The sequence below is a fragment of the Podarcis bocagei genome (genome assembly GCF_964188305.1).
Source record: "Podarcis bocagei genome assembly, chromosome: 2".
NCBI lineage: Eukaryota > Metazoa > Chordata > Lepidosauria > Squamata > Lacertidae > Podarcis > Podarcis bocagei.
Window position 1 is genome coordinate 99120842 of NC_138126.1, and position 27091 is coordinate 99147932.

General features: G+C 49.3%; 1 protein-coding gene across 2 annotated transcripts in view; it reads left to right on the forward strand.

Moving 5' to 3' along the window:
* FDXR (ferredoxin reductase) overlaps positions 1 to 26587 on the forward strand; it is a 28518-nt gene extending 1931 nt beyond the window's left edge. Inside the window, exons 1-12 of one of the 2 annotated variants that reach the window (XM_081184597.1) lie at positions 493 to 674; positions 5759 to 5868; positions 11715 to 11810; positions 13548 to 13670; positions 14791 to 14904; positions 15727 to 15828; positions 18633 to 18740; positions 19292 to 19376; positions 21344 to 21543; positions 22179 to 22350; positions 22987 to 23160; positions 25566 to 26587. In XM_081184597.1, coding sequence (XP_081040723.1) covers positions 572 to 674; positions 5759 to 5868; positions 11715 to 11810; positions 13548 to 13670; positions 14791 to 14904; positions 15727 to 15828; positions 18633 to 18740; positions 19292 to 19376; positions 21344 to 21543; positions 22179 to 22350; positions 22987 to 23160; positions 25566 to 25696 — 1518 coding nt within the window. In that variant the 5' untranslated portion in view covers positions 493 to 571 and the 3' untranslated portion in view covers positions 25697 to 26587. Of the gene's footprint in view, positions 1 to 492; positions 675 to 5758; positions 5869 to 11714; positions 11811 to 13547; positions 13671 to 14790; positions 14905 to 15726; positions 15829 to 18632; positions 18741 to 19291; positions 19377 to 21343; positions 21544 to 22178; positions 22351 to 22986; positions 23161 to 25565 lie in introns of those variants that run through there. The other variant, XM_081184598.1, reaches the window with a different exon arrangement.
* The last annotated feature ends 504 nt before the right edge of the window (positions 26588 to 27091 follow it).

The following is a 27091-nucleotide window of genomic DNA, read 5'->3' on the forward strand; positions in this document are numbered from 1 at the left end:
TCACTGTTGAACAGAATACAACTCGGGGCTGGGCAAGTGTGGTTATTCCCCATCATCGTAGCCATAGGCGTTGCCAGGATTTTAGTTACGGAGGGGAAGAACCTCAGATTTGTATTGATTTTGATTTATTTGGGGGGGCACCTGCCCCGCCCCCTTGGCTACGCCCATGATCGTAGCCACCTTTACTTATCAATGCTTCCCATGCAGCCCCCTCCTGCACACAGGGGAAAGAATCGATACCCCTTTTTTGCGGAGGATGCACGATAGAGTTCCGCAGCCCACCTGGCCAAGGCAGGAGAGGCGCATTCCGTCACGTGCTTCCTCCTGTGGCCGCGCTCTGAATTTCCGGGTTGGGCCGGTCCTATGCTAAATAACTTGCGCTTGGCGCGATTGGTCCTCTGCTGACCGAGGGGCGGGACGAGAACGGAGCCGTCCGGCGGCGCGTGGGCGGACCCACGCTAAGGACGTGCCCCTCGCGCCCTGCGATTGGTCGCGGCGTTCTCCGGGCGAGAGGAGACTAAAGCGGCGGGACAAGGCGCCGGGGTTCGATGCTGCCGCACCGCTTGCCAAGATGAGCCGAGCCGGGGGGATTCTTCGCTGGAGGAGGGCGAGCGCGCTCCGCTCTTCTCTGCCTAGCGGAGCCCTGGCGGGAGAGCGTCCTCCCTCCGGAGCCGGTAAGCGGGGCAGCTGGTGGGATTATTTTTTGAGGGTGGACCCTATAAGTGGGGAGCGTCATTTGATTGCATGCTTGGGTTGTTCTTAATATCAATTAAAATTCTATACCGCCCGACGGTCACAGGGCGGTTTGCAATATAAAAAGGCAAAAGATAAACGGCATAGCAAGAAACGAAAGCGATACCTCGCTCCCGATCTGCTGAAAGACTAAGGTAGAAGAACGGAATCGTAGAATTGTCGAGTTAGGAGGAACCCCGAGGGTCATCCAGTCCAACCCCCTGCAGTACAGGAATCTTTTGCCCAGCGTGGGACTTGAACAGACAACCCTGAGATATTAAGAGTCTCAGGCTTTTACCAAGGGAGCTGTCCCAGAACTTGGCTGTTTGGCAGGGTGGAGAAACAGGGAGAGGGAGGCCCCCAAGTCCGGGCCACAGGGAATGTGTGTGTGAGGAATCTCAGAGAGTCATCTAGTCCAACCTTCTGCAATACAGGAATCTTTTGGCCCAATGTGGGGCTTGAATCCACGATCCTGAGATTATTAATAATAATAATAATAATAATAATAATAATAATAATAATAATAATAATAATAATAATAATAAATAATACTAATTTATTATTTATACCCCGCCCATCTGGCTGAGTTTCCCCAGCCACTCTGGGCGGCTTCCAATCAAGTGTTAAAAACAATACAGCATTAAATATTAAAAACTTCCCTAAACAGAGCTGCCTTCAGATGTCTTTTAAAGATAAGATAGCTGCTTATTTCCTTCACATCTGAAGGGAGGGCGTTCCACAGGGCGGGTGCCACTACCAATAAGGCCCTCTGCCTGGTTCCCTGTAACTTGGCTTCTCACAGTGAGGGAACCACCATAAGGCCCTTGGCGCTGGATCTCAGTGTCTGGGCTGAACGATGGGGGTGGAGATGCTCCTTCAGGTATACAGGACTGAGGCCGTTTAGGGCTTTGAAGGTCAGCATGAAGTCTCATGCTCTACCAACTCTGCTATCCCAGCAACAGCAGGAGAAGGGGCGAGATGGCGTCCTTATTGGGCGCACCTGAGGCTGTAGGCCACATGAGCTTCAGCCTATGCTGCTGCCCCTTTTGGTAGCACACCTCCAGAGGTGTGGCAGTTGAAAGGCCAGTAGTGTGGGTTGCCTGTGTGATCTGCCCAGGCGGTGCTTGATGCTACTAACCCCCAGTGCGTTAGAAGGTGCTACTTTCTCCCACCGTTGTTAGTCCAGAGTGTGGGAAGCCAACACTGGCATGGATACTTTGAAAAAGTGTTTGGTATCAAATTCCTTGTTGGTGGCTACTAGTCAGAGGGCTGCTATTTATGCTCTCACCAGGACCAGAGGCACTATGAGGGGTGAGGCCTGTTGTGCTCATGTCCTGCTTCTGTGGGTTCTGGTTGGCCACTGTGGGAACATGAGGCCGGACTAGAGAGTGAGAGATCTTTTGTCTGATCTTGTCGGTTTTGTGGCATTTGGAGTGTGTGCAAACCAGGGTACACCAGAGATTTCCTGCATTCATCTGCAGGGGTGAGTTTGGGGTTAGGTGCAGCATTACTGCAATTGGACATGGCGCTGCTGTTCTGTCTTAGGTAAGGTACATTTCATGGGCATCTTAGGGCCGTGGGTGAAGCACAAATACAGTGGTACCTCAGGTTAAGAACTTAATTTGTTCTGGAGGTCCGTTCTTAACCTGAAACTGTTATTAACCTGAAGTACCACTTTAGCTACTGGGACGCGGGTGGCGCTGTGGGTAAAAGCCTCAGCGCCTAGGGCTTGCCGATCGAAAGGTCGGCGGTTCGAATCCCCGCGGCGGGGTGCGCTCCCGTCATTCGGTCCCAGCGCCTGCCAACCTAGCAGTTCGAAAGCACCCCTGGGTGCAAGTAGATAAATAGGTACCGCTTACCAGCGGGAAGGTAAACGGCGTTCCGTGTGCTGCGCTGGCTCGCCAGATGCAGCTTTGTCACGCTGGCCACGTGACCCGGAAGTGTCTCCGGACAGCGCTGGCCCACGGCCTATAGAGTGAGATGGGCGCACAAACCCCAGAGTCTGTCAAGACTGGCCTGTAACGGGCAGGGGTACCTTTACCTTTACCACTTTAGCTAATGGGGCCTCCTGCTGCTGCTGTGCCGCCGGAGCACGATTTCTGTTCTCATCCTGAAGCAAAGTTCTTAACCTGAGGTACTATTTCTGGGTTAGCAGAGTCTGTAACCTGAAGCGTCTGTAACCCAAGGTACCACTGTACAGGCATTTTCCAGGTTCTAGTCTACACTAACTACCACACTGGCTTCATAGAGTACTTCTGCTAAGGGCAAGCTATATAAATTAAGTTGATAAATCAATATGGAGAAAGCAAAATGACACTGAAGTATTTTCCTTGAAGCTGGAAATTGGATTGTTTCATTGGATGCTTTAATATATTGTCAACCACTTTGAGACTCCCCCCCCCCCTTTAAACTATAAAGTGGTATATAAATGCTGGTGGTGATTATAATAATAATTAATAATAAACCTCACTGTTCCCCCGCCTAGATGTTCTGCTGTGGCAACCTTACCTTAACTCAGGTTTAAGGAACCATTTGGTGGTTAGCTTAAACAGTGGAACATTGGTTTTCGAGCGTCTTCGAAGTTGAACATTTCGGTTTTTGAATGCTGAAAACCCGGATGTAATTGCTTCTATTTTTGAACGTTTCGGAAGTCAGTCAGTTTTCCGGAATGGATTACGTTCGAAAACCGAGGTTCCACTCTATATCTGATTTTCTAACACTGCTGCCCAAAAAGGCCTTGAGGGCCGCATGTGGCCCTTGGGCTGTGTGTTGGACCGCCGTGCTTCCAGATGGTTGTAGGCCTACACAAAGTATTCCAAGGGCTGCGAGACTGTATTTAACCAAAGCTAAAGTTTACACAGTAGTCTTTAGACCGCAGACACAGGTGGGGTCAGGCGCAGGTGGGAAAGCTATTCCCCTTCTTAGTGGCAATGCAGTGGCGTAGGGCAGGCACGTCCAACTCCCTACAGACTGTAGCCTTATGAGACTGCGATCTACTCCCAGTATAAAACAACTGGCAGTGATCTACCCATTGTCATTGAAGAGGGGGAACCAAAGTTGTTGAGCTTTTAGGGTTTGTTGAGAGTTGTTGAGCCTTTTTAGGAGAAGATGAAAGTTGAACTTTTTTGGGGGAGGGGGTGTCATAAAGCAGTCAAAAACAGCCACAGGTCTAAAGAGCAGACAAAATGATACAGACAAGTACCGTATTTTTCGCTCTATTGGAGGCAGTTTTTCCTCTCCAAAAATTGAGGGGAAATGTGTGTGCGTCCTATAGAGCGAATGCAGGCTTGTGCCATAGCCGCGCGCAACTCCTCCGGCAGGGAGAGGCTGCGTGGGGCTATGGCTTCTTTAGCCCTGCGCAGCGTCTCCCGGCAAGGAGAGGCTGCACGGGGCTAAAGGGGAAGCCAAAACAGCGAGCGGGATCCATCCCGCTCGCTGCCTTGCCTTCTTCCATAGCTGCGCACAACCCCTCTGGCAGGGAGGGGTTGTGTGCAGCCTGTACGCTGCTCTTTGGGGCTGGGGGGGAAAATATTTTTTTCCTTGATTTCCCCCCCCCCTAAAAACTGGGTGCGCCCTATGGTCCGGTGCGCCCTATGGTGCGAAAAATACGGTATCTTAAACGACCGCCCATCTCACAGACAGAATGAGCATTGGGGGGCGGGGGCGAGACTTCCTACACAATTCTTTTTACAGCTGGCAATCAAAAGGGAGCCCCCGAGGATCGACCTATCGATCACGATCAACCTGTTGGACATCGCTCTGTAGGCTGCAACTTCTGGAGGGCCCACCGGTTCGCAATCTGTTTTCAAGCTTCTAATGTTGGCCCTGGTTGGAACTGGAATACAAGCTTAGGCAGGCTGTGGATCCAAGCAAGTCTAGCAGTTCTGAAGCAAGTAATGCTTACGTAACCCAAACTGGTTAAAAACAACAACCCATAAAATATCTGGGACAGTTCGTCAAAATGTTAGACTCAGTGACGTGCTGGGGAATAGGGCTATCTTTGTACTTCACAGTGTAAAAATTATCAGTGACTGCCAAGGTCTTTGTAGGCTGGGGGGGGGGGGGAGGAAGGCTACGATCTCTAGACCTTCGCCTTTTTGATTAAGTCACGTGTGGTAACTGATGATCTTTGGCCTCTGGATTTTATTGCTGTCGTGAATGAGATATTTCAAACCCGCATTGCTGCTGGGGCACAAAGGGGATGAGAGTAAGAACCCAGTTATTTGTCATGGATAAGCAAGCTGTCAAGGATCATGGGGGAAATATAAAATACCACAGTGCAAGCCCATGCAATGCGGTGACAGGTGCTCCCCTTCCCTCCCAATATAATAGGTAGCTCATTATCACCATGAGGTTGTTACAATAAGTGTAAGGCCCCCTCTAATTCCTTTGACATGCATTTTGTGGGTATATTGGATTCACAGCAGCTTATCCAAACTGTGCTGATAACTGCTTATAGGAACAATTGTTGCTATTTTTTAAATTAACTGGTAGAGTTGGGGATGCTTAGCAATAAAGGAGGCACTAGTTCACTTTCCCCTATGAGGGGAATAAAATTCACAGACCCAAGAATAACATGTTTTCTATATGTTAACTCTGAGCAAGGATGGCCAGAGCAGGGGATGGTTGGGGAATCAAAAATATTGCACACTTACCACTCTGTTCTTCTGTGCTTCATTCTGCAAGCTGAATCAACCAATAGTGGTGATCAGCAGGCAAGGCTAGAGGTGAACATGGAAACAGTGGGCCATAAGCCCCCTTGTTGTAAGGGGGGGTCTTCTTCCTGCCCCACTGTTTCTGCCACTTCCACTGGGTTTGGTTCTGCTTTGTTTGCTGGTAGCCACTTTTGACATCAATCAGGATGGAACTGAAGGGGTGTGTATATATCTCTTTTCCAGTGATATATTATTATTATTTTCCAGGCCAGGTGCGCATTTCTGTAGCTGGATTGAACCTACCAGCTATGGACCACTGTGGTTTTTGTTTTTTTGCTTTTTGTGTGACTTCTCTGTTGTCTTCACCCCAGTTTTGTTCTCAGGAAACAAGAGGCTCCTTTCTACAGCCAAGACCGAACCTCGGATATGTATTGTAGGCAGTGGACCTGCTGGATTCTACACGGCACAACACCTTCTGAAGGTAATTGGCATACTTACAAAGGCAAGAGTGGGGCTTCTGGCGGTTCCCTCGTTGCGAGAAGTGAGGTTATAGGGAACCAGACAGAAGGCCTTCTCGGTAGTGGCGCCCGGCCCTGTGGAACACCCTCCCATCAGATGTCAAAGAGAAAAACAACTACCAGACTTTTAGAAGACATCTGAAGGCAGCCCTGTTTAGGGAAGTTTTTAATATTTAATGCTGTATTGTTTTTAACAGTCGATAGGAAGCCGCCCAGAGTGGCTGGGGAAGCTCAGCCAGATGGGCGGGTTATAAATTATTATTATTATTATTATTATTATTATTATTATTATTATTGATGATGATGACTGGGTGTCTGTTGAATAGTACCTGCAAGATCACTGGCGATTAGTAGCATTTCCCCTCTTGGTGTGTGTCTGTGTGTAAGTCACTGAGAAGCAGATGCAAGGGTTTACTTCCTGTACCACGTAATAGGATAAAAAACAGCAACAACTGCAATAGCCATTCCCAAATAAATTTTTTTTTTAAATCCACCCTCATACGCTAGTGTGAGCAAAAATGCAATCCTGTGCATTTAGGCTCAGTTCCTTGGTGCTTACTATGCATGTGTAGAATTGCAACCTTCCTCTCTTAACTGGACACTGTTAGTAGCAGGTTTTGGGTGAGCCTCCTTTCGTGGAGGCTCCACAGATAATAAGAGAGAGAACCCTGTGTTTGTCTATTCAGAAGTATGCCCCATTGAATTTAGTAGGACTTCCTTCTGGTTAAGGGTCTATGTAGGCCTGCAGCTTTTCTGCAGAGGGATTCTAAACTAGAAAATTTCACACCCACTGTCTGAAATGCTTAGCAGATCTTGGCCTTAAGCCAGGGGTGTCAAACTCAAATTCATCGGGGGCCGCATCAGCTTTTTGGTCACCCTCAAAGGGCCGGTTGTATCTGTAGGACTTTTTCAAAGTTATTTTTCCATAGGCACTGGTGTGTGTTGTCTTGAACCTATACACTATTTAATATACCTATTCCAGTACGATTTTAAATAAGAATAGAAGAAGAAATAATAATGATTTTTTTAAAAGATGACGAGATGGGCTTCCAGGCAGACTGGAGCTCCAATGGGGAGGAGACAGGAGCCTGTCCCAACAGAGCAGAGCAGAAGCAAATGTTGCCTCCCCCAGCCCTGCCGCCGCACTCAGGAGTCAGAGGATACGGAGCTGCAGTTTGGACAGCAGCAGTTTCTTCCCTGCAAGGGAGCCCCAGCGGCACTGCGGGCGCGGGTGGCCAGGATGTCCTGCTGGGGCCCCGAGCTGCTACAGTTGCTCCCGGGGAGGGGGCTATCCGCCAAGTCCTCCGGCCCGGAGAAAGCCGATGTGTTGGCGTGGGGAGGGGGGCGGTGTTTCGTAGCCAGGCTCCCGCAGCCAAGTTGCTGGCAGGCTCCCACTTTGCTCCAGCCGCCCAGATGCCAGCGCAGTCCTCTTCAGGGTGGGAGGCGCCCCTGCTTTGCGGTGTGGCACACCGCCCGCCCGCCTCCCTCCACCCCACTCTGCGCAGCTGAACCGGCAGCAGCCTCGCCTCTCCCAGCCCAGCCGGGGCGCGCTGCCTGCTGCAGGATCTGCGCCTGGTCCCCGCTCTCCACCCGCCTCTGCCGTTCCCTTCCCCGCCTGCCGGCCCCGCTATTTACCCACCAGAGCCACCCCCAGCCAGCCCCTGGCCCCGCCGCCCGCGCCCCCGGCCATCTCCTCGCCAGCTGCAGCGCCGCAGTGGCCTCTATTTGCGGCCCGAGCGAGTGAGTGAGTGGTGTCCCAAGCATGGCTCTCGCTCCCTGCCCTCGCTGCCAGCCTCCGCGGCTCTCTTGGGCTCCTAAAGTTGCCGTGCGCACGACCCGCCCCCTCGAGCAGCCACGCCTGGGAGGCTCCGAGGGGCGGAGGCAGCCGGCTCCGAGCTCGGCTTCGCGGGACCGCCTCTTCCGCAGCGAGCCCCGGACTGGACCGAGCGAGCAGAAAGCCTCTTTGCCCGGCCCGTGAGGAGGCGAAAGTTGCGGTACCGGCCAGTAGGCAGCGCCGTTGGGGCGCGTTGGTTGGAGCCCTATCTGCAAGCAGGCAGGGAAGGCTGTTCACGTGGGTCACTTTTTAGAAAGGCAGAGAGCCTCCGCCGGAGTGCGGACCCTAAAATCTGGGTCGGGACCAGTAAAAAGGACGAGAAGCTCGCTTCCTCGCCCTTGATGCCACGGGCCACATGACGAGGTCTGGCGGGCCGGATTCGGCCCGCGGGCCTTGTGTTTGACACCCGTGCCTTAAGCCTTGCATGAGCCTTGCAAGTTTTGATGGTGGAGGCGATTCCTTTGATTGGGACAACGCTTTGGACCCGAAAAGAGAAAGCAAGCTTCACACAACTTCTTTTTTTTTTTTTTTTGCAAGGGTGATTCGATCCAAATAGTAAAAAGAAAAATGGATTTTCTGTGCTTGTGTATAGCCAGGTCAGGTAGGTTAATAAGCACATCAGAGACTCTTGGAGGGATGGAAATCTCTCGCTGGAAGGCCGGTTCAGAATATGGAAGAGACTGTAATTGGGAATAAAGTGTTCTGCTTCTTGCAGTACTGGATGTGATGCTGTTAAATTAGGATCACTCTTCTCTCCCCCGCCTCCACTGCTATCCTTTTGAACTTCAAGAGCTCTCTCTCTCTCTCCCTCTTGGTTGAAATTGGGGAAACAATGTTCCTGTTGCTCGCCCTCAGCCGCAAAATTCGACTGTGAAGGATAATCCTGAAAGGCATAACAAACTGATCCTGGAATGGGTGCCAGCGTGTTCAAGGGCATCGCTCTCCCTGCTCAGGGCGAGCTCTTGATGTGTGATGCTAGTGTAGCTGAAACTGTGGGTCTCTGCAAGAGTAGCTCTGGCTTCCCCAGCCTTGTTTTGTGTCCTGCGTTTGTGTCAAGGCTTGTAAAAGTCCTCCGGCCTGGCAGTCCTAAGACTGGCTGTGGAGGAACGTAACATCAGGTCCTCCACTGCACCCAGACCCTGCTGGCCACAAAGGGTGTATGTGCATGTGTGCATGTGCATGCATGCTTCTTTCGCTGCGCTAGCTCCACGTTGGTGTAGCAGGGCAGGGGCAAATATCAGTCTCCTCTCTGGGGGTGGAGGTGCAGCTTTGAATTGCTTTGCCCTGCTCTACTGGCTTTTGCCAGGTACAGTTGGGGCTTGGGCAGGGGCAGAGCTCCTGCTCTCCCACCCCGCTGGAGCCTGGAGGAGGAATATCTCTACCTCATCTTAACCCCCTACTGCTCATGGAGTTACTACTGTGGCTTCAGATTGTCAAAAGGAATTTGCATGCATTCCTATCTTGCCTTAGGAGGCATTCTCAGGGAGAAATTCTGCGTGGTGCTAAGCAGATCGCTCCCGTCACCGCAAACATTTCTGCTTGCCTAATGGGACAGTTTTTACCCTCTCCTCCCTGCTGTGTGCTGTTCTGGGGGTTCTGCCAACCCACCCAGAGCCAAGGCCAGTGGGGGAGGTGGGGCAAAGGCCTGTTGTGCTAGCGAAGGCCCTTCCATTTGTGGGGCTTTGTTAGTTGAGTCCTACCCACGACTTCCACTGCCGACACGTTTTATCTTCACGATGACCTTGTGGGGTAGGATGGAGACTTGGGATTGGCCCAAGGTCACCATGTGAGCTTCGTGGATGAGTCGGGATTAGAACCCTTGACTCTCATGTCTTAGTCCAGCACCCCAACCACTGCGCCACACTGGCTTTCTAAAATGCTGTAATGCGGGGGCCATGCTGAATTTGCTACAAGCCAATGTTAAATCTGTCCTCCACATTTAAAGCTTGTTTTCAGTTGATTAAAGTCTCACCGCTTCCTCCTGAAGAACCATAGGGATGGTAGTTCTGTGAGTGCTGCTCAGAGGAACCCTGATGGATCAGACCAGAGAATCATCCGATTCTGGCAGTGGCCAGCCAGATTCCTGTAGGAAACCTGGAAAGAGGACCTGCTGACAAATTCACTGTCCTTGTCTGTGAATACCAGCAGCTGGTATTCAGAAGCATACTGCCTCCAATGCACTGCTAGTTCGTAGGAGCCACCAGTCATTTCACAGAGCTACAGAATGGAACCCAGTGTTGTGTGAATGGACTTCAGCCCACGCAGTGGGACTTCACCTTTCTGTCCTCCCACCACATGCTCCTAAAATCTGCTCTGGCAGATCCCCCAACCCTGAGGACATGGTGGGGAGAGGAGAGAGGTAATGTCCCATTGCGGGAGTCGAAGTCAAGTCCACTTGGACACAAACTGCTTTTGAATACAACCCCATCAATTCCCAGGGTTTTGGGTTTGTTGTTCTTGGATTCCATAATAGCTGTCTGGTGGGAGACATTTTGTTACCTGGTGGGAAGCATCTTTAAATGCATAGTATAACCGAATTTTCAAAGTGTGTGCCTACTTTAGATTCTAGCCTCCTTCCCAGAGTTCCCACTTCTGCTGAAACAATGGCAGTGTTTAGATTTGCCCCGTAATCCCCAGGCAAAGGGTGATCAAAAGCAAATAATTTACCAGGTCGTGAGGGAAGTCTCTCCGAGAAACAATAATGTCCCCATAGTTCAAAACCTCGCATACATATTTATAACTGAATCGAGGTCTCGTCCCTTTGCCAATCTGTATTCCAATAACAGGCAGCTCTTTGGGTTAGAAGGTGGCAATTGTGATGAGCTGTTCTGTATTGTACTGTTTAGCACGTTCCGGAGCTCATCCACGAATGGATGGTTCCAACTGGTTCACAAGTATCTGGTAATTAAGTGAGATCTATTGTAGTTCCTTTCCTAACAAAGCAACCCTGAGCATGTTTACTCAGAACAAATCCCATTAAGTCTGATGGGATTCACTCCCCAGTATTTGGGACTGCGGCCTGCTGCTTGTTAAATACACATTATGTGGCAATGAATAAAGAGCACTAAGTTTTAAGAAAAAGGCATTACATTATTGGAGCACGGTGGCTGTGTTTTGGACGTAACACTGAACTGTAGTGTTAGTGTTACGTGATTGTGCATCAGGCTCTTTCCTCCTCTAGCACAGTTGCAAGGTGAAGATCAGAAGCTTTCTCTTCAGTTTCCTACAAGCCGCGGTTGTGTGTTACAGCTAAACCTGGACAAACAGTGGTCAATCTTATCTATGCTTGAGGGAAAGAAGCCAACTTCAAACTGTGGTTTATGATCCTGTTTCCTAAGTGGTAGTTAAGTTTAGCCACAGTTCCAGGTTCTGGCATTACAGAAAACCACAGTAAACTGAAAACAGAAGGGAAAGCTTTCAAGCTCCTCCTTGTGGCTGCAGTAAAGGAGGAGAGAACCCACATTTCCCTGGTTTAGGCAAGAAGACCTGTTCCGAGATAAACCTCTGAAAAGTGGAATGTTTGAAGTTGCTAATTGTAATTGAAGTAAATTGAAAGTGAACACATATGGATGTTGGGTTCTGCTTTGTGAGAACTCTAGACCAGGTGTCTGCATCGGTCCTGGGAACTCCCAAGATGGTGTCATTGCTGACTTGAAGTGGTTATGCTTTGATCCCCACCAACTTCATGGAGCCTTCTAGATACTGCCATCATCCAGCAGCAGATGTGGGGTTTTTTAAAGGAAGTAATGTAATCCATGGGTGGCGTCCACAGCGATTAGTGAGTAAGTGGACCTCAAAACTGTGTGTTCAAAAAGTAAAAATAGGAGTTGCATTAAACTGCTGCAACAGCAGCTGTTGCATATGGCCTATTTCAACTGTATAATAGCTTCAGTCAATTTAATTTCAACTTTTCCTGTGTCTCCCGCCCCACCGCTATCAGCTACATGTGTTAATCCAACTTAATTTCCTCCCTAGCACCACAAACTGGCTCAGGTGGATATATATGAGAAGTTGCCTGTTCCCTTTGGCCTTGTTCGTTTTGGAGTAGCTCCGGACCACCCTGAAGTAAAGGTAAATAGTAGCTTGGGAACATCTCTCTCCTTAAAACCAACCTGTGCTTTTCTGGATATCGTTAACCTCAAGCTCCTGTCAGTCCCAGTCAGCGTGGCCAATGATCTGGGATGGTGGCAGCAGCAACACCTAGAGCAGGGATGGCTAACCTATAGTCCTCTGGTTGTTGTGCAACTGCAACTCCCATTTGCCCCAGCCAGCATAGCTGAGGGTGATGGGAATTGTTGCTAAGCAACACCTGGAGGACCACAAGTTGCCACGCCACTGATCTAGAGGGGCATAAGTTCCCCACTCCTGCTTTAATCACTCTCTTCTTTCTTTTCTTCTCCATGAAATGACACAGATGCTTGCGAGCCAGCCTGGCACTCTGGGCAGGATTTGGGGTTTGGCTGTGGGGAAGCACAGATTCATATCCTTGCTTAGTGGAGTATTGAACTCTGTAGCCTTGGCCAAGTCGCCATCTGTCAGCCTCCCTTACCTCACAGGTTGCAGTGAAGCCAAAATGCTGCCGTGAGCTTCTCCATAAAAGAGTCGAGACAAATGTGGATCCTACAGAGTAGTTAACAAGACGTAGGAGAGATCCCGGGCTGAGGGATCTCATGCTGAACAGGGAGGAGCCACTTGACCTTTGCAAAATGGAGAATTGGAAAAGCTGCGAGCACCTGAGCCGTTTTGCCTCGGCTGCAGGGTTTTTTTGGAGGGGGGGCATCTTAGGTCATAGGAAGCAATATTTCTCCTTATGGCATGAATCCGCTTCCTGGGAAGAAGCAGGCTAGACCACTGGCTCCCCTCTCCACCGGTATAGTAAAGGGAGCTGCACAAGTCACATAGGTATTGTGGAAGGAAGAAACATCCTAGAGGTATGAATTTGGGGCAGGATGGGTAAGTAATAGCTAGGATCCAATTGCTAAGCTGAAGAGAAAACCAGAGTAGACTCTGCCATTGGTCAAGGACTAAGGGCTGCTGGGTTGCACATATATTTGTACTTAAAAGGCAGGGATCAAATGATGCTGCTGAGGTTATGTAACTTCAGTAATTGCTACCTGAATTTGTCCTCTTCCCTCCACATTTTTTCCCCTTCACCTTTTGTGCCATGTCTATTAGATTGTGCACCTGCAGGCAAGCACCGTCTTCTGTGGGCAGGTGCTTTAAAAGTGGTAATACGTGCAGCACTTGCATTATTTCCATTGGTTTAGATTTCTTCTTTGCACTTCACCTTTTGATTTTGCAAGATTTTCAGTGGAAAGCAATAGCATGGGTAACTAGATTTTTGGAGAGGTAAACCCTGATGTCTGGACAAGGTCGTTGCTAGCCTGTCATTGTCTCATCTTGTTGATAAAATGCTTGTAAATGGATGGGTGAGAAAGCCCACTTTCCCCCCTGTGAATACAGCACTTGAAATCCTCCCCTCCCCCGATCTTTCTCCTATGACTATACGCTGGGGGACGAAAAATAAATAAATGTACCGTTTTAGTGAAACTGTCTGGCCTTGTGCCAGGTCATAGATAACAATGTTGTTTTAAAATGAGATGTTCTCGTCGGTTGTCAGATAAGAGTCTTGGAAGAGGCAGCATGAACCAGAGAGCGAGATGCTGGCTTAAATGCTGCAAGGTCATTGAGGACCTTCATTGTTCTCTGGCCTGACTCTGGTCTCCTGCCTGGGTGCTGTGGGAGTTCTCTCTGCATATGTGGGAACACGACTTCTTCTGACCTCTCCCTTTTGACCTCTTGCAACAGAACGTGATCAACACCTTTACTCAGACGGCACATTCTGACCGCTGCTCCTTTTACGGGAATGTGACTGTGGGGAAGGACGTAACCGTAGAGGAGCTGCAGAAAGCGTACCATGCGGTAGTTTTGGTAAGTTTGCTTGGCTCTGGTTTTTAAGCGGGAGAATCAGTGGCAGGCCTGATCAGACATGGGTTTTTCAAAGATATATTGGCTAGGTCAGAGTTGTTGGACTATGTTTTACCTTAGTCCAGGTGTGCCCACTTCTCACAGTGTCCATTGCTAGGTCCCTAGTTATTTTTTTCCTGGGACTGAAACCACAAAGACACATTTTTATATGTGTTAGAAGCCGCCCAGAGTGGCTGGGGCAACCCAGCCAGATGGGCAGGGGGTTAAATAATAAAGTGGTAAAGGTAAAGGGACCCCTGACCATTAGGTCCAGTCGTGGCTGACTCTGGGGTTGTGGTGCTCATCTCGCTTTATTGGCCGAGGGAGCCAGCGTACAGCTTCCGGTTCATGTGGCCAGCATGATTAAGCTGCTTCTGGTGAACCAGAACAGTGCACAGAAACACCGTTTACCTTCCCGCCGGAATGGTACCTATTTATCCATTTGCACTGCGTGCTTTCAAACTGCTAGGTTGGCAAGAGCAGGGACCGAGCAACGGGAGCTCACCCCGTTGTGGGGATTTGAACCGCCAACCTTCTGATCGGCAAGACCTAGGCTCTGTGGTTTAACCCACAGTGCCCTTCATCTGTAAAGTACTTTACTACTGTAAAGTAGTAGTTGTTAAATAATAAAGTTGTTGTTGTTGTTGTTGTTACACTGCCCCCTAGTGACAGGAACCATTTAAAATACCCAAATAGAACCACTTTGCTTCAGTTCTGACTGTTGGGAACTGGAAAAGCTCCCAGAGTACAAAGAAGTCCCATGCAGAAGTCAGAAAACAAATTGCTGGAGGCTTAGAAGTTTAAAATGCTCAAGCCAGCCATTACAATCAGGTGAATGTGAGTGTGGGATCTCGGCAAAAGTCCCTTGTAGCACACTAGAACTAAGGGAGAAGTAACATTGCCGCTCTGCCAGGGTCTTGACAGTCCTATGGTCATCGTGGTCTTCCCACCTCCTTCTCTGCTGCAGATAACATGAGAGTAATTTAAGTGGGAGAAACCCATCACAAGTGTTGCAGAATGTTGCCAGCCACTCCTCCCAGCTGTGCTGCAAAATGTACGTGGATTTCCTCTCTTTCCCCTGCAGAGCTATGGAGCTGAGGACAATCGGACCCTGGGGATACCAGGGGAGGACCTGGCCGGAGTTTATACAGCCAGAGCCTTTGTGGGGTGGTACAATGGCCTGCCTGAGAACAGAGACGTAAGGAGAACGTCGTCCCCCTCCCCCCGGCAGCCTCTTCAGGCTTTCCACATGTTCCAGAGAAGCCATCCAGCTTCAGATTAGTGGCTGGCTGAAAGGCCTGCAATTGGAAAAGATTAGCAGACATCAAATTAAATCCTCCTTAGACTTACAAATGTGAACAATTTGCACGTCCGTAAGAGGGGATTAGCTGGACCCTCTCTTGGAGGTGCCATGAGGAAACCTAGAAGGGGCATTTTTCTACTTTGGGGAAGGGGGTGGGGTGAGAAGTGGGGGTATGTCCAGTGGGGCGTTCCCCCCACCTCCAACCCCTGTTTGAATGTAGGAAATAAAAGGATTGGGCTGTCCTATAACCTGTACGAAAAGCTTTGTTATCCCAATATTGCATGTGGTGGGGAGGCTTGGGAAAGGTGGCTTGCCCAAGGCTCCCGCCTGAGGAGATTTGAAGTGGGTCCCCCGAACTGGCTGGCCTCTGAGTTATATGGGACTAAGTGGCGCCTATGGTGGATTTTCTTCAATTAACCACATCGGTTGTGATGCTGGTGACAGCTTTTAGTTGGTCAGAAGAACAGTGGCACCTTTGGAGCACAGAGAAATGGAGTCCACAGGCCTATATAAACAGGCGCGGAAGTTCTGCCAGAGACTGTGAGAGGGAGGCATGAGAAACTCTTCAAGTGGAGAGGCATGGGAAGTCCTGCAAGACGGCGAGGGGCAGGCAAAGCATAACTGCACATCCTGAAGAGCAGATAATCTCTGCTGTGTAATAAGACTGAGGGGGGTGGCTGGAGTGCTTGTGATGAAAAACCCCTTTCCTTTTTGTAGCTGAAACCAGACCTGAGCAGTGAGACGGCTGTGGTCCTGGGACATGGGAATGTGGCACTGGACGTTGCCCGGATTCTCTTATCCCCACTCGAAATTCTTCAGGTAAGTCGAGAACAAGCAACAGAAGTCAGGTGCAGGGGTGTGTGTAAGCCAGTGAAGGCTTTGCGTAAAACTATACCAGAAAATCCCATCTAGATTAATGAAGGGCTCTTGCCATCGAGGTGGAGCTGGGCAGAATCTAATTAAAAGCAGCTACATGGCTGCAGCCAGCTTGTTGGATTCCCGCCTTGCAGATAAGAGCTGTCCTTCTGCTGCTTAGCTCTGTGGGGAGGTTGTAATCCTGCATCTGCCACTGAAGGACTTTGGGGTAGGGAGGTGGCCGGGGGGCGGGAGGGAGAGTGATTGAGGGTTCTGATAGAGTCATAGCCGTGTGTGTCGCTCTGTGTGTGCATGAGATGGGTGAGAAATGAGACACAGACAAATCAACCCTCGCGTTTCCTTATGGTGTGTCTGCTTAAATCCACCAATGGTAGGACTGACACACCGTCACGGGCAAAACAGATCTCTTAAAAAAAAACTACTTGCATTCTCTGCTATTTAAATGCATTAAATTCTTTTGTTTCTTTCCTTGCAAGATTTAGAGAAGTTGAATTCTGCCCACTTCATTTCCTTTTTCCTCATCTCGTGTTTTCTTTCTGTCTTCTGCTTTGGGAGGGCGGAACAGACTGCGTTAATGGTGCAAAAATCCCACAGCCCCTCATATTTTCATATTTGTTAATTTCCCCCACAACCTAAATTCTCTGGGTGGCATACGGTAAATAAGTTATCAGCGGCAATAAATGGAGCCTAGTGCAGGGGTGAGGAACCACAGGGCTGAATGTGGCCCTCCAAGCCTTTCTACCTGGCCCTTGGCACTCCTCAGCCCACACTCCCCTTTCCCCAATCCATGCTCTTTGCTGGCCCTGCTCCGTGTCCACCTCTCGGGAGATTTTACTGGGCTGGAATGTGCCCTTGAACTGTAGTAAGAATATATATTTGCTTGCTTGGAAGGAGGATGCGATGGGACATGTCTGGCCACAACCACTTTTGCCACATACCCTGCGGCCCTGGGAAGGTTTCCTACAAAGCAGCATGGCCCTCGGGATGAGAGAGATTCCCCTTCCCTGGCCTAGAGGTTGCCTGCATGTGCTTCTAAGAGTCTTCCATCCTGTGGGAACTGGAGGAAAGGATGTCCTTAAAAAAATAAAAGCAGAATTGCCCATTGAGGGAACAGTGCTTGCATGCAGAAGGGTAGAGCTTTCTTCAGCTGATGTTCGAAATGGGAGCAGCTCTTGCCACAGTGCGTTCTTCTTCTGGAACCGCCTCCCATACCTCAGCTGAGCACAAGGTGGCAGCCTGGGTATGTCTTTCATGTACGTTGGTCAGGAAACTCTCTCCCGCCTCCTCCTCCGACCTACGTCCAACTTGGCGCCTTGAGTTTTATCCACTGCTTCCCCGGTGACTACAGCCAGCCTTTCTTTTGCCTTCCATCTGGACTAAATCCACCTGGAGGCGCTGATTGAACTGGAGTTTATTCAGCCTTGGGCAAGAGGCATCTGAGCATCTCTCGGCCCTTTTATATCTGGAAAACACGGACGGTGGAAAATCTGACGAGCCCTGCTAGGCTTAGACTGCAGCTTTCCTGCACTAGCAAAGGAGAGAAAACCGGTCTTGAGCTAACATGAATTGGAAGCTCCAGAGATGCTGCCCGTTGAGACTTCTCCCTCCACACTCATGTCAAATTGTGCTTCTGGCTTTGTGCGGCTGACCTTTCATCACGCTGCTGTGCAGCTCTCTGTTCTCCTGCCTCCCCACCGGAAGATTTCACGTTGAAGCTCAACTAGTTAGGCGAGTCATTGCAAAAATGCCTAGAAAGATCTCCCATGTGAGCTATGCAGATGTCATTGCCCTGCCCTAAGAAGCTGCCAAACAATAATAATAATCATTCATTCATTCATACCCCACCCATCTGGCTGGGTTGCCAGATGTGTCACCATGGATATGCTGGTTGATTCTACCTGCAAACACCTGTCCCTTCTTAGAGACAGGGGAGGGGAGATCCTGTTGTGCAGGTGGAAGCATTTGCGCTGATGGGATGTCTTCCTTGGGACACAACCCATAGTTTCTTATTGACACATTGTATGTCAATTACAGCTCTTTCTTGTGTATAATATGTGACTGGTCATCAGATGAGGACTGGGTTCCTCTGCAACCATTTGGCCATTCATAAGTGACAAAACGACAAAGAACTAGTTTGCTATTCTAAGCTCAGAATTTGATTCCTGAGTTACCAGGTGTGCCCTATAAAGAAGGCAGCAGGCGGAGTTTCCAGCACGCTCATGGCTGGTCTATAATCTTGAGAAATGTGTGGAAGGGGTGTGGCTCAGAGGTGAAACAGAAAGTCCCTGTTTCCATCCTTGGCTTCTCCAGTTAAGAGCTGAGAGAGGCCTCTGCCTTGGAGTGCTGCTGTCCATCAATCTTGACCAGGATTTCTCAAACTTCTCCAGCTGTTTTTTGACTACAGTTCCCATCACCCTAGCTAGCAGGACCCGTGGTCAGGGATGATGGGAACTGTGGTCCAAAAAACAACAACAGCTGCAGACCCAAGTTTGGGAAACCCTGGTGCAGAGAGTACTCAGCAATGTGGACCAGCTGTGTGACTTGGAATGATGCAAATTCCTATGCTCCCACCCAGGTTATGCTGTGCTCAATTCTTCAAATTTTGAATGTCAGATTTGCCTGCGTAGATGAGCTTTGCGTTGAAGGAGATTGGGTCGTTCATGTGAACTGGCGGCTACATGACTTTCAGCCTTGGTCCTCGTGGGCCTGCCTTAACCCTGGATGGTGCTGTTCTTCCCTTTGTCTAGAAAACTGACATCACGGAGGATGCCCTGACAGCCTTGGCCCGCAGCAAAGTCAAGCGGGTGTGCCTTATCGGTAGGAGGGGACCCCTCCAGGTGGCTTTCACCATCAAGGTATGAACAAACAGACACGCACACGCTTCTTTTGTTTCTCAGTTGAAAGCTCTTCAGGTTCTGTGTCTTCCAGCTCAGTATAACTATCACTTCATCTGGTGTGGCTGATATGTTCCACTGGGTGTAAAATTGCTGAAGTCACTGATTAAAGTTTGGGATGAAGAATATCCAAGACAGGCTTGGATTCGCCACGTTACGGTCTCAAAAGGAACGGAGCGAGAGCTGCTGCACTCCACACCAAAGTTTTGAAGGCGTGAAGATTGCTCGCAGTTCACAATTGCAAAAATGACTGCAGTCTCTGCCTGTTCCTGCCAGGACACACCTGGTTGTGAGGCCAGCCTGCTGGGTAGAAAAGACCCCAACATTTGTGGGTGTTTGAAACATGAGTTTTCTAAGCCTATAGGCTCTTTATGGCAGTGGAGTATAGATATATATTGATAATAGGACTTTTGAAAGCCAATTTGATTCTGCTTCCCTGCATCACACCTGTTTCTGCAACTCGGTGGCGTGGAGTTGTGGCACATAATGGCTCTCTGTCTGACAACCTTCAGGAGCTGCGGGAGATGATCAACCTACCTAACACCCGGCCTTTCCTAGATCCTGCAGACTTCAAAGACCTTGGAGAGGCTGTTAAAGGTGAGGAATCGGCCAAAGCTTGTTTCCTAAATGAATGTTGCTGCTGCTGCTGCTGCTGCTGCTATGGCTCGTGATCTGAAAACCTTTCCTGCTAATCCCAGCTGGTTGTGGTGTGGCTGAGCATGGGAAGTGATGAGCAGAAAGCACTCTGTACATGGGTAGGGGCACATCAGATGCTCTGGGGCCAAGTCCCCACATAGAGACGGGGTCCTCCATTTAGATGGCAGAGACATGTGGATGATGTTTATGTTTCGTTCGGCAGCTGGTGCCTTTTTATAGTTCATAAATTACCAATTGGTGCTGATGACCAAGGCCAAGCCAACACAGGGTGGTAATTTGAGCCAGTCCTCCTCCCCATACCCAAATTCCATGGTGGAGGTGTGAGGGTTGCTATGAGGGCTGAACCATTGCAAATGTTTACAGTGCAGAGCCATACCTCAAGCAGGAGTGGTTTGGTTTAGCAAGCGAAACATGTCCCCTGTTTTGCCTTTTGTTTCCTGCGGAGAGCCTCTTTTACAATAATGAAGTGTGCGCTGTCGGGACGAACTGCAGTGCTCCAAAGGGCAATGAGCTGCAACAACAGCTGTCTTTAACCTTGAGATGGCTGAGGGCCAGAGACAGGCAGAAGCTCCTCCACGCTGGCTGGCTCTCGGGAGCGTGCAGCAAGCACTGTCCTAAAGCTTCTTCCCTGCACATCCCGATCGCAACAACAGCAAAGGAACATCAGGGGAGAAGGAGGAGGAGCCCAGAGGGGTAGGCGGCGAAGGAGTTGATGGAGGGTGCATTTCAAGGGGGCTGAGTAGAAGAGAGTAGAAGGTTAAGCATTCTGTTGGCGGGGGAAAACAGATAAATGCTGTGTTTGGAATTCTGTCTCGTAGCTGAGCTGGCCTAAACTGTGTGTCTTTTAAAGTGTTGTATGTTCAAATTTTGAATTCAAGTAAAATCTGAAACCCTTCAGATTGGGGTTGGGGAATGAATGCTTGTTGCCACCTCACCAAGTGAATAATAATAACAACAACAGTTTTGGTAAAATCACAACCCAAGTTTTTCCTCCCCTTGTAGTGTAGCAAGCTGCGAAGGGCTTGAGCCAGTTTGCAGACTTGAGCCAGTTCCACCTCCGCTTTTGATGAATTGGCAGCCCAAGATGCAGACTAGACATGAGAGAAGATCCGCGATCAGATCCCTAGATGTACGCTTTCTTTATGTTGGAATACTGCATGGGTCTTCCTTACCCCCTCCCCACAAATCCCACACCTGGAGGCTAATAACAGTTTGGGCTGTGGGGCAATATAAATCACTGTGTTAGTGGCAGGGAAAAGAGTTGACCCCTCCTCCTCCTCCTGGGCCCCAATCCAATCTCACCTCTACCCCACCCTGCTGCTTTTAAGCAAAGCAAAGGGCCCCAATGGGGAAAATCCTATCACTTCATGTCTAGTTTGACCTTTACGGATGCTGACATGCTTGGGACGCCTTCTGAGAACTGCTGATGGAGCCCAATGTATCGCATGAGGGCTCCATTCCTGCTTTATTTGTGTGTTTCCTTTTGTAGGAAAGTGGCTACCTCGTCAAAGAGGTAATAGCCCTCCCCACTTAGGCTCCATTGTTGTATCCATGTAGATGGCTGTTGTGTTTTCTCTCCTTGTGAGAAAAAAGTCTTCTGCTTTGTGCTTCACACGGCAGGTTGAATCCCCTCGTGGCAAGTGGCTCTGTGGGCAGAGGTGTCCTGTTACCGAGCTCAGTGCCAGCGGCCTCAGTTAATGGAGCCTTAACCCCCATTTCTCACGTTCTGGTGGCTGGCTGAGTCCCGCAGATAGTCTTCCACTTTTTCTGATTACTGTGTAGCAGAGCAAGATGGTCTCTCTTCCTCCTGCTGGGCCTTCTTCCATCACCATCTGAAGTAGCACAACAGGGACCTCTGATCCCAACAGGGCCGCCCTGTGCTTCTGAAGTGCTTTTGTAATTTTCAGATCTCCCCAGACCTAGGAAACGGCTGACGGAGCTGATGGCCAAAACAGCCTTGGAAGAGCCCGGGGAGGTGGTGTCTGGCCGCTGGCTTTCGGCCTCCAAGGAGTGGAGCCTGAAGTTCATGTGCAGCCCGCTGGAAGTCTTGCCCACCGCCGACGGGAAGCAGGCCAGAGCCATCCGATTGGCTGCCACCAGGTTGGAAGTACGAGCTCCGAAATTCCTCTCCCGTGGCCCCACCAAGCCTCGTTTCCTTCCCTGCTCCTGCCCCCTTTCGCTCATCCTGTCTGGCGCTTGGAACGCCTTGCTGCATCCATTTAGCTTTGGAGTTTCCCCCAGGAGCCTTTCGGTATTAAGTGGAAGACAGCTTTATTCTCCCAGTCTAATTAGAGCCACCGGTGTAAACTGCCTGCTGTCTGCAAGCTGAAATGGCAGCTTCTCGGCAAGCCGGGACGATGTCTCCCCGAGGATCCATTTTCCTCCGAGTGGTACAGAAAGTGTCTCCCCCTCCCACAATCTCTTTGGTAGCTGGGGTAAGGAGGATGCCCTCATAATGCAGCCAGTGCTCACGAGGAGATCACCAGCATCCTGGGGAGGCTGAGACCCAAACGGATGCTGCTTCTGAAATCTATTTCAGCTATGTAAAAGCTTGGAGCATGAGGCTCTCGGGACAGGGGTGGCGGAGACGCCTAGCCAGGGACACACCTAGCAGTGCTGCTGGGGGCTCTCGGCTCATGCACCTCTCCAATAAGCCTGGTTTTTGTGTGTGTGCTGGCAGGACAGGACGTCCCTCCCTAACGCTGTCCTCTGCTCCTCTTTTTCTGCCCCTGAACTGTGCAGGGCTCAGGAGACGCTGCCAAGGCAGTCCCCACTGGAGATACTGAGGACGTCATGAGCGGATTGATTCTCAGCAGCATTGGGTACAGGAGCCTCCCGATTGACCCCGCCGTGCCCTTTGACCCCAAGCGAGGCGTTATCCCGAACCAGTCGGGCAGAGTTCTCGGGGCACCAGGTTAGTGGACCTGCAGCCACGTGGAGACTGGCATTACAGAGGGTGAGAATGTGTTTCCGACAGGGGTGCTTGTGATTCCCAGGGTAATTTCTACTGAGAGGTTCGTGGCTCCGGCACCGAGGCTTTCTGGGCCAGCTTTGTGGCACCTGCATGCATGGGCCTTGGAGTGTCGCTGCTGCATTTGTCCCCCCTCCCAATAATAATAATACAGTGGTACCTTGGGTTAAGTACTTAATTCGTTCTGGAGGTCCATTCTTAACCTGAAACTGTTCTTAACCTGAGGTACCACTTTAGCTAATCACCTCCTGCTGTCACCAGCACGCAATTTCTGTTCTCATCCTGAGGTAAATTTCTTAACCCAAGGGTTAAGAACTTCCGGGTTAGTGGAGTCTGTAACCTGAAGCGTCTGTAACCCAAGGTACCACTGTATTTATACCCCGCCCATCTGGCTGGGCTTCCTCAGCCATTCTGGGCGGCTTCCAACAAAATATTAAAATACGGTAATTTTTCCTGGGGTCAGCAGCAGGTATTCCAGTTGACCCTGGAGAAAGAGCTGCAGGTTTGCAGCTTCTGCTTGGAGGTGTTCCATGTGAAGACCTGCGGACACGTGCTTCATCTGCTCATTTCCCTTTGCAGGGCTCTACTGCAGCGGCTGGGTGAAGAGGGGCCCCACCGGCGTCATCATCACCACGATGAACGATAGCTTTGACACAGCCCAGTCTGTGCTGGAGGACCTGCAGTCTGGCGCTCTGGACTTTCCTGATGCCAAGGAAGGCTTTGGCTCAGTGAGAAGCATCCTTCAATCCCGACGTAAGTGTGTTGCTCTGTCTTTCTGTCCATCCTACTGTGATTCACACTGGAATCCTATAATAGGACAGGTGACCTTGGCCAAGGTGTGTATTTTAATTCTCATTAGAGAAGCTTGTCACCAGATTGGCAGTGGTGTCCATGCAGCTACCTTAATGACCCAATATATTGCCGAAAGACACACAGTCCACCGAACAATGAGACAAGATTTGGAAATGTGAGGCTTTAAATACACAGTTCAAGTGTTGAGGGACAAGATACATCTTCTAATTTTTAAAGAAATATGTTAGATTTTTAAGGCTTTGCCAGGGGACTTGATTTTTGGGTTCTTGTTTTTTATCTGTACTTGGTACATTATAAGGATCTTAAGAAATAATAATGCCCTTTGCTGTTGTGTTTCTTTCTAATCTCTTTCTGGAGCCTTGAGGATACCTACCGTCAACTTTATTTTGCTGTTCTCACTTTTAATGAGATTTTTTTTTGACCCAAACATCATTGACAGGAAATTCAGCCTTCCTCTCCCAGGAACCAAAGACAGCAACTTGGTGTTACTGTGGTTGTTCTCTTCTTTAAGTGTGTATTTTGCAGTCTTTGCCTAACCTTGCCTCAAGTGCTTTAAGGTGAGCTGTTGTTCAGTGCTTCACGGAAGGGGAGCCGAGGTTGAAAGAACTGGAGCTTGAACTGGGTGTTCATTCTTACGATTAGAGACTTTCATCCCTTTCCACACAAAGAGTCTAGTGGTGTTATTCTTTTTTGCCTGCCGTAATAGAGGATTACGTCAGGTTTGTGCTGTGTCGTGTTCAGCATGTCAGGCAAGCTTTGGGGGCGGGCGAACAAGGTTTGTCTATGTAAGAGCACTGTGCTGTTGCTTACATATCTGACTCAAATAAAAGCCAAGGCAGCAAGCAGGAAGCCATTGGCAGCTCTTGGGGCCACTTTGCCCATGGGAAAATAGTTACCTAGTATGTAAAAGCAATTGTTTGTGGACACACAGTTATGTGATAGAAACATGTATCTATTAAGACTGGGCAGTATCTGGTTTTCAACATCACAATATATTGCCAGCTAAACATTGTGATATATCGATATATCACAATGTCTGAAATAAGGATGAAACTCTGTAGAGGTGAGCAGTAGGGCTGAGCGATATCTGGTTTTCAGCATCGTGCTATATTGCCCGCTAAACATTGTGATATACTGATAGAGATGCGGGTGGCGCTGTGGTCTAAACAACTGAGCCTCTTGGGTCAGTGGTTCGAATCCCTGCGATGAAGTGAGCTCCTGTTGCTCTGTCCCAGCTTCTGCCAACCTAGCAGTTCAAAAGCATGCCAGTGCAAGTAGATAAATAGGTACAGCTGTGGCGGGAAGGTAAACAGCGTTTCCGTGCGCTCTGGCTTCCATCACAGTGTTCCGTTGTGCCAGAAGCTGTTTAGTCATGCTGGCCACATGACCCGGAAAGCTATCTGTGGACCAATGCCGGCTCCCTCGGCCTGAAAGCGAGATGACTGAACTTAACCGTCCAGAAGTCCTTTGCCTTTTACTTTTATATCACAATGCCTAAAATAAGGCTGGAGCTACAAAGAGGCATTGGCTGACTTCACGGTTTTCCCCACATATTTATTTGCATAGGGCACACACACACAAACATATATCATGAATTGTGATATATTGCCAGATCACAAATTATGAAACCGCTATCATGTGATATATCACCCAGGCCTAGTGTCTATTTCGTTTGGTGACCTGGGCCATTTAAAACTCCCTGCTCTATTTGAACATGCAGCATAAGGGATGCCCATGTAACTGTCCACCCACAAAGGTGCATGCTCACTTTGCTGTGTGGCAGAGAGATCCATGCAGGTAATTTATTCCTATGTAAAAAGGATCCCTGCACTCCCAAGGGTGCAAAGCTATGGGGTGGTGGTGATGTGAAAAGCAGTAGCCGTGGCAAGATTGAGAGGGCAGAAATGCCATCTCAAAAGGAACCCGGACGGTTTGACTGCTTCTCAGCGATGTGCAGAACCTGGGGGGAAAAGACCACAGGAATACGGCTTTGTTTTTGTGGAGAAACATTGAATCGTTTTTGCAGCGATCCTTCCCCAGTGGGTTTGGGGACGTAGTTTTAAAGCCCGACAGGGTCCTTTGCTGTCATTATATTTAAATGCTTTCAATTAACGTGTTCCCTCTAAACCAATTCAGGCTTTTAAAGCGAACCAAAAAAGAGCTTCATCCCCTAAGGTAGAGCTGTGCTATTATAAGAGCCTTCCAAGATACAAGTAATCTCATTTGACCGGCACTCCTGAGTCTGCCTAGTAATTGATGCGGAAGGCTTGTGAGCTTCTGCCGTTTTTGCATGGGAGCAGCAGGTTGATCTGATCTGTGCTTTCCCTTTCTGCGGTGATTAACAGGGATCCGCCCAGTTTCCTTTTCGGATTGGGAGAAGATTGACGCTGCCGAAGTGGCGAGAGGCAAGCTGGCCGGCAAGCCTCGGGAGAAGATTGTCGACCCGAAGGAGATGCTAGAATTGATCGGTCCCTGAGATGCAGCCAGGAATCGGCCAAGAATTAGCCGTGTTAATGGCCCTGTAGCTCCCAAAGGTGCTTGGTTTGCTAAAGATGGTGGAAATCATCGTTCATGATGCTACAGATGCGCTGAAAACAGAGAACGTGTGACGGCGGTGCTGGCTCTGGACTTTGAAAACGATGTGAATATGCTAAAAGCTTGTTGCTACTGCCAGCAGCAGCGTTTGGTCCAGAGCCCTGTCCACCTTTACGCTCATTTTTTTTTTGCAAAGGACCTCTGGCTTTTAGCCATAGTTTTACCTCCTGATTTACAGTCCTGCTCCAGAAAATGAATTGGCTCACTTGTCTCTTTGCCATAATCATTGCAGAAAAGGTAGCCTGTAAATGGTTGAAGCGAACAATTTAAATTTTTGTTTTGTTTTTTTATTATTCAGGCCTTTCCCAAGTGCCTTACTTGTTATTTCAGGGTTGTCCCTTTGTTTTTCTCACTTCACATCTCCACGTAATGAGGTTTACACAAACCATCTTGAGAAGACAAAGCCAGGCACGCCTCCCCCCTCCCCCTGTGTAATTAGAAAATCCTGATGAGTTTTCGCCATCTCTTATTCTGCCATAATGAAAAACTTCATAAGAGCACCCCCCAGCTAAATGTACAGAGCATTCCATTTACACACACACTGGACGTGAGCATAAAAGAAGTAAAAACCCAAGTCAAAGAACTTTCCGAGAGAGGGCCGAAAAGTTGGATGAATAATCATGAGAATGAGCCAGAGATAGGACGAGAAACATCAGTCACCTTTCCCCTTCGCCCTGAAACTCAAATTATTCCTTTCTACCCGCCGCCCAACTTTGATGCCAGATTGCGGATTGTATAACCATTTTAAAATAAAGCTCTTTCTCAAACAGAAGGTGAACCTGGGTCAGCACAGTGGAATCCAGCTTCCTTAGCCAGCCTGTGTGCTTTAGCTTTAACGCAGGCCTGCAAACCTGCCACGGGAGCCGTCCTAAGCGCTGGGGAAATGCAGGGCTGCTCTTGACAAACTTGACTGGTCCTTGCCAATTTCAAGCACACGGTCACTGTCAATAAATCACAGGCGATGATTATCTTTTCTTGTTGGAAGCTCAAACAGAAGCTGGATTACTGCTGCAGATAAAGGAACGTACATGCGTGATTAATTAGCTTGCTCCCACAATGCAAAGTTTGGGTGGGCATTAGTGATGGCTTCTTGGGTTGCATGTTTTAGGGCTCTCTCGGGCCATGGAGTTTGTCTCTGGGTACCAATCTATTATGTTGAAAGGAGGAGGTTTGTAATCCTCCTTCTCGCTTGGTAGGGCTGCAGAGGCAATGTGATCTCCTTCGCACCATCAGTTCCAAGTTTAATAAGCCAACATGTGCCTAAGCTGCATTTTGG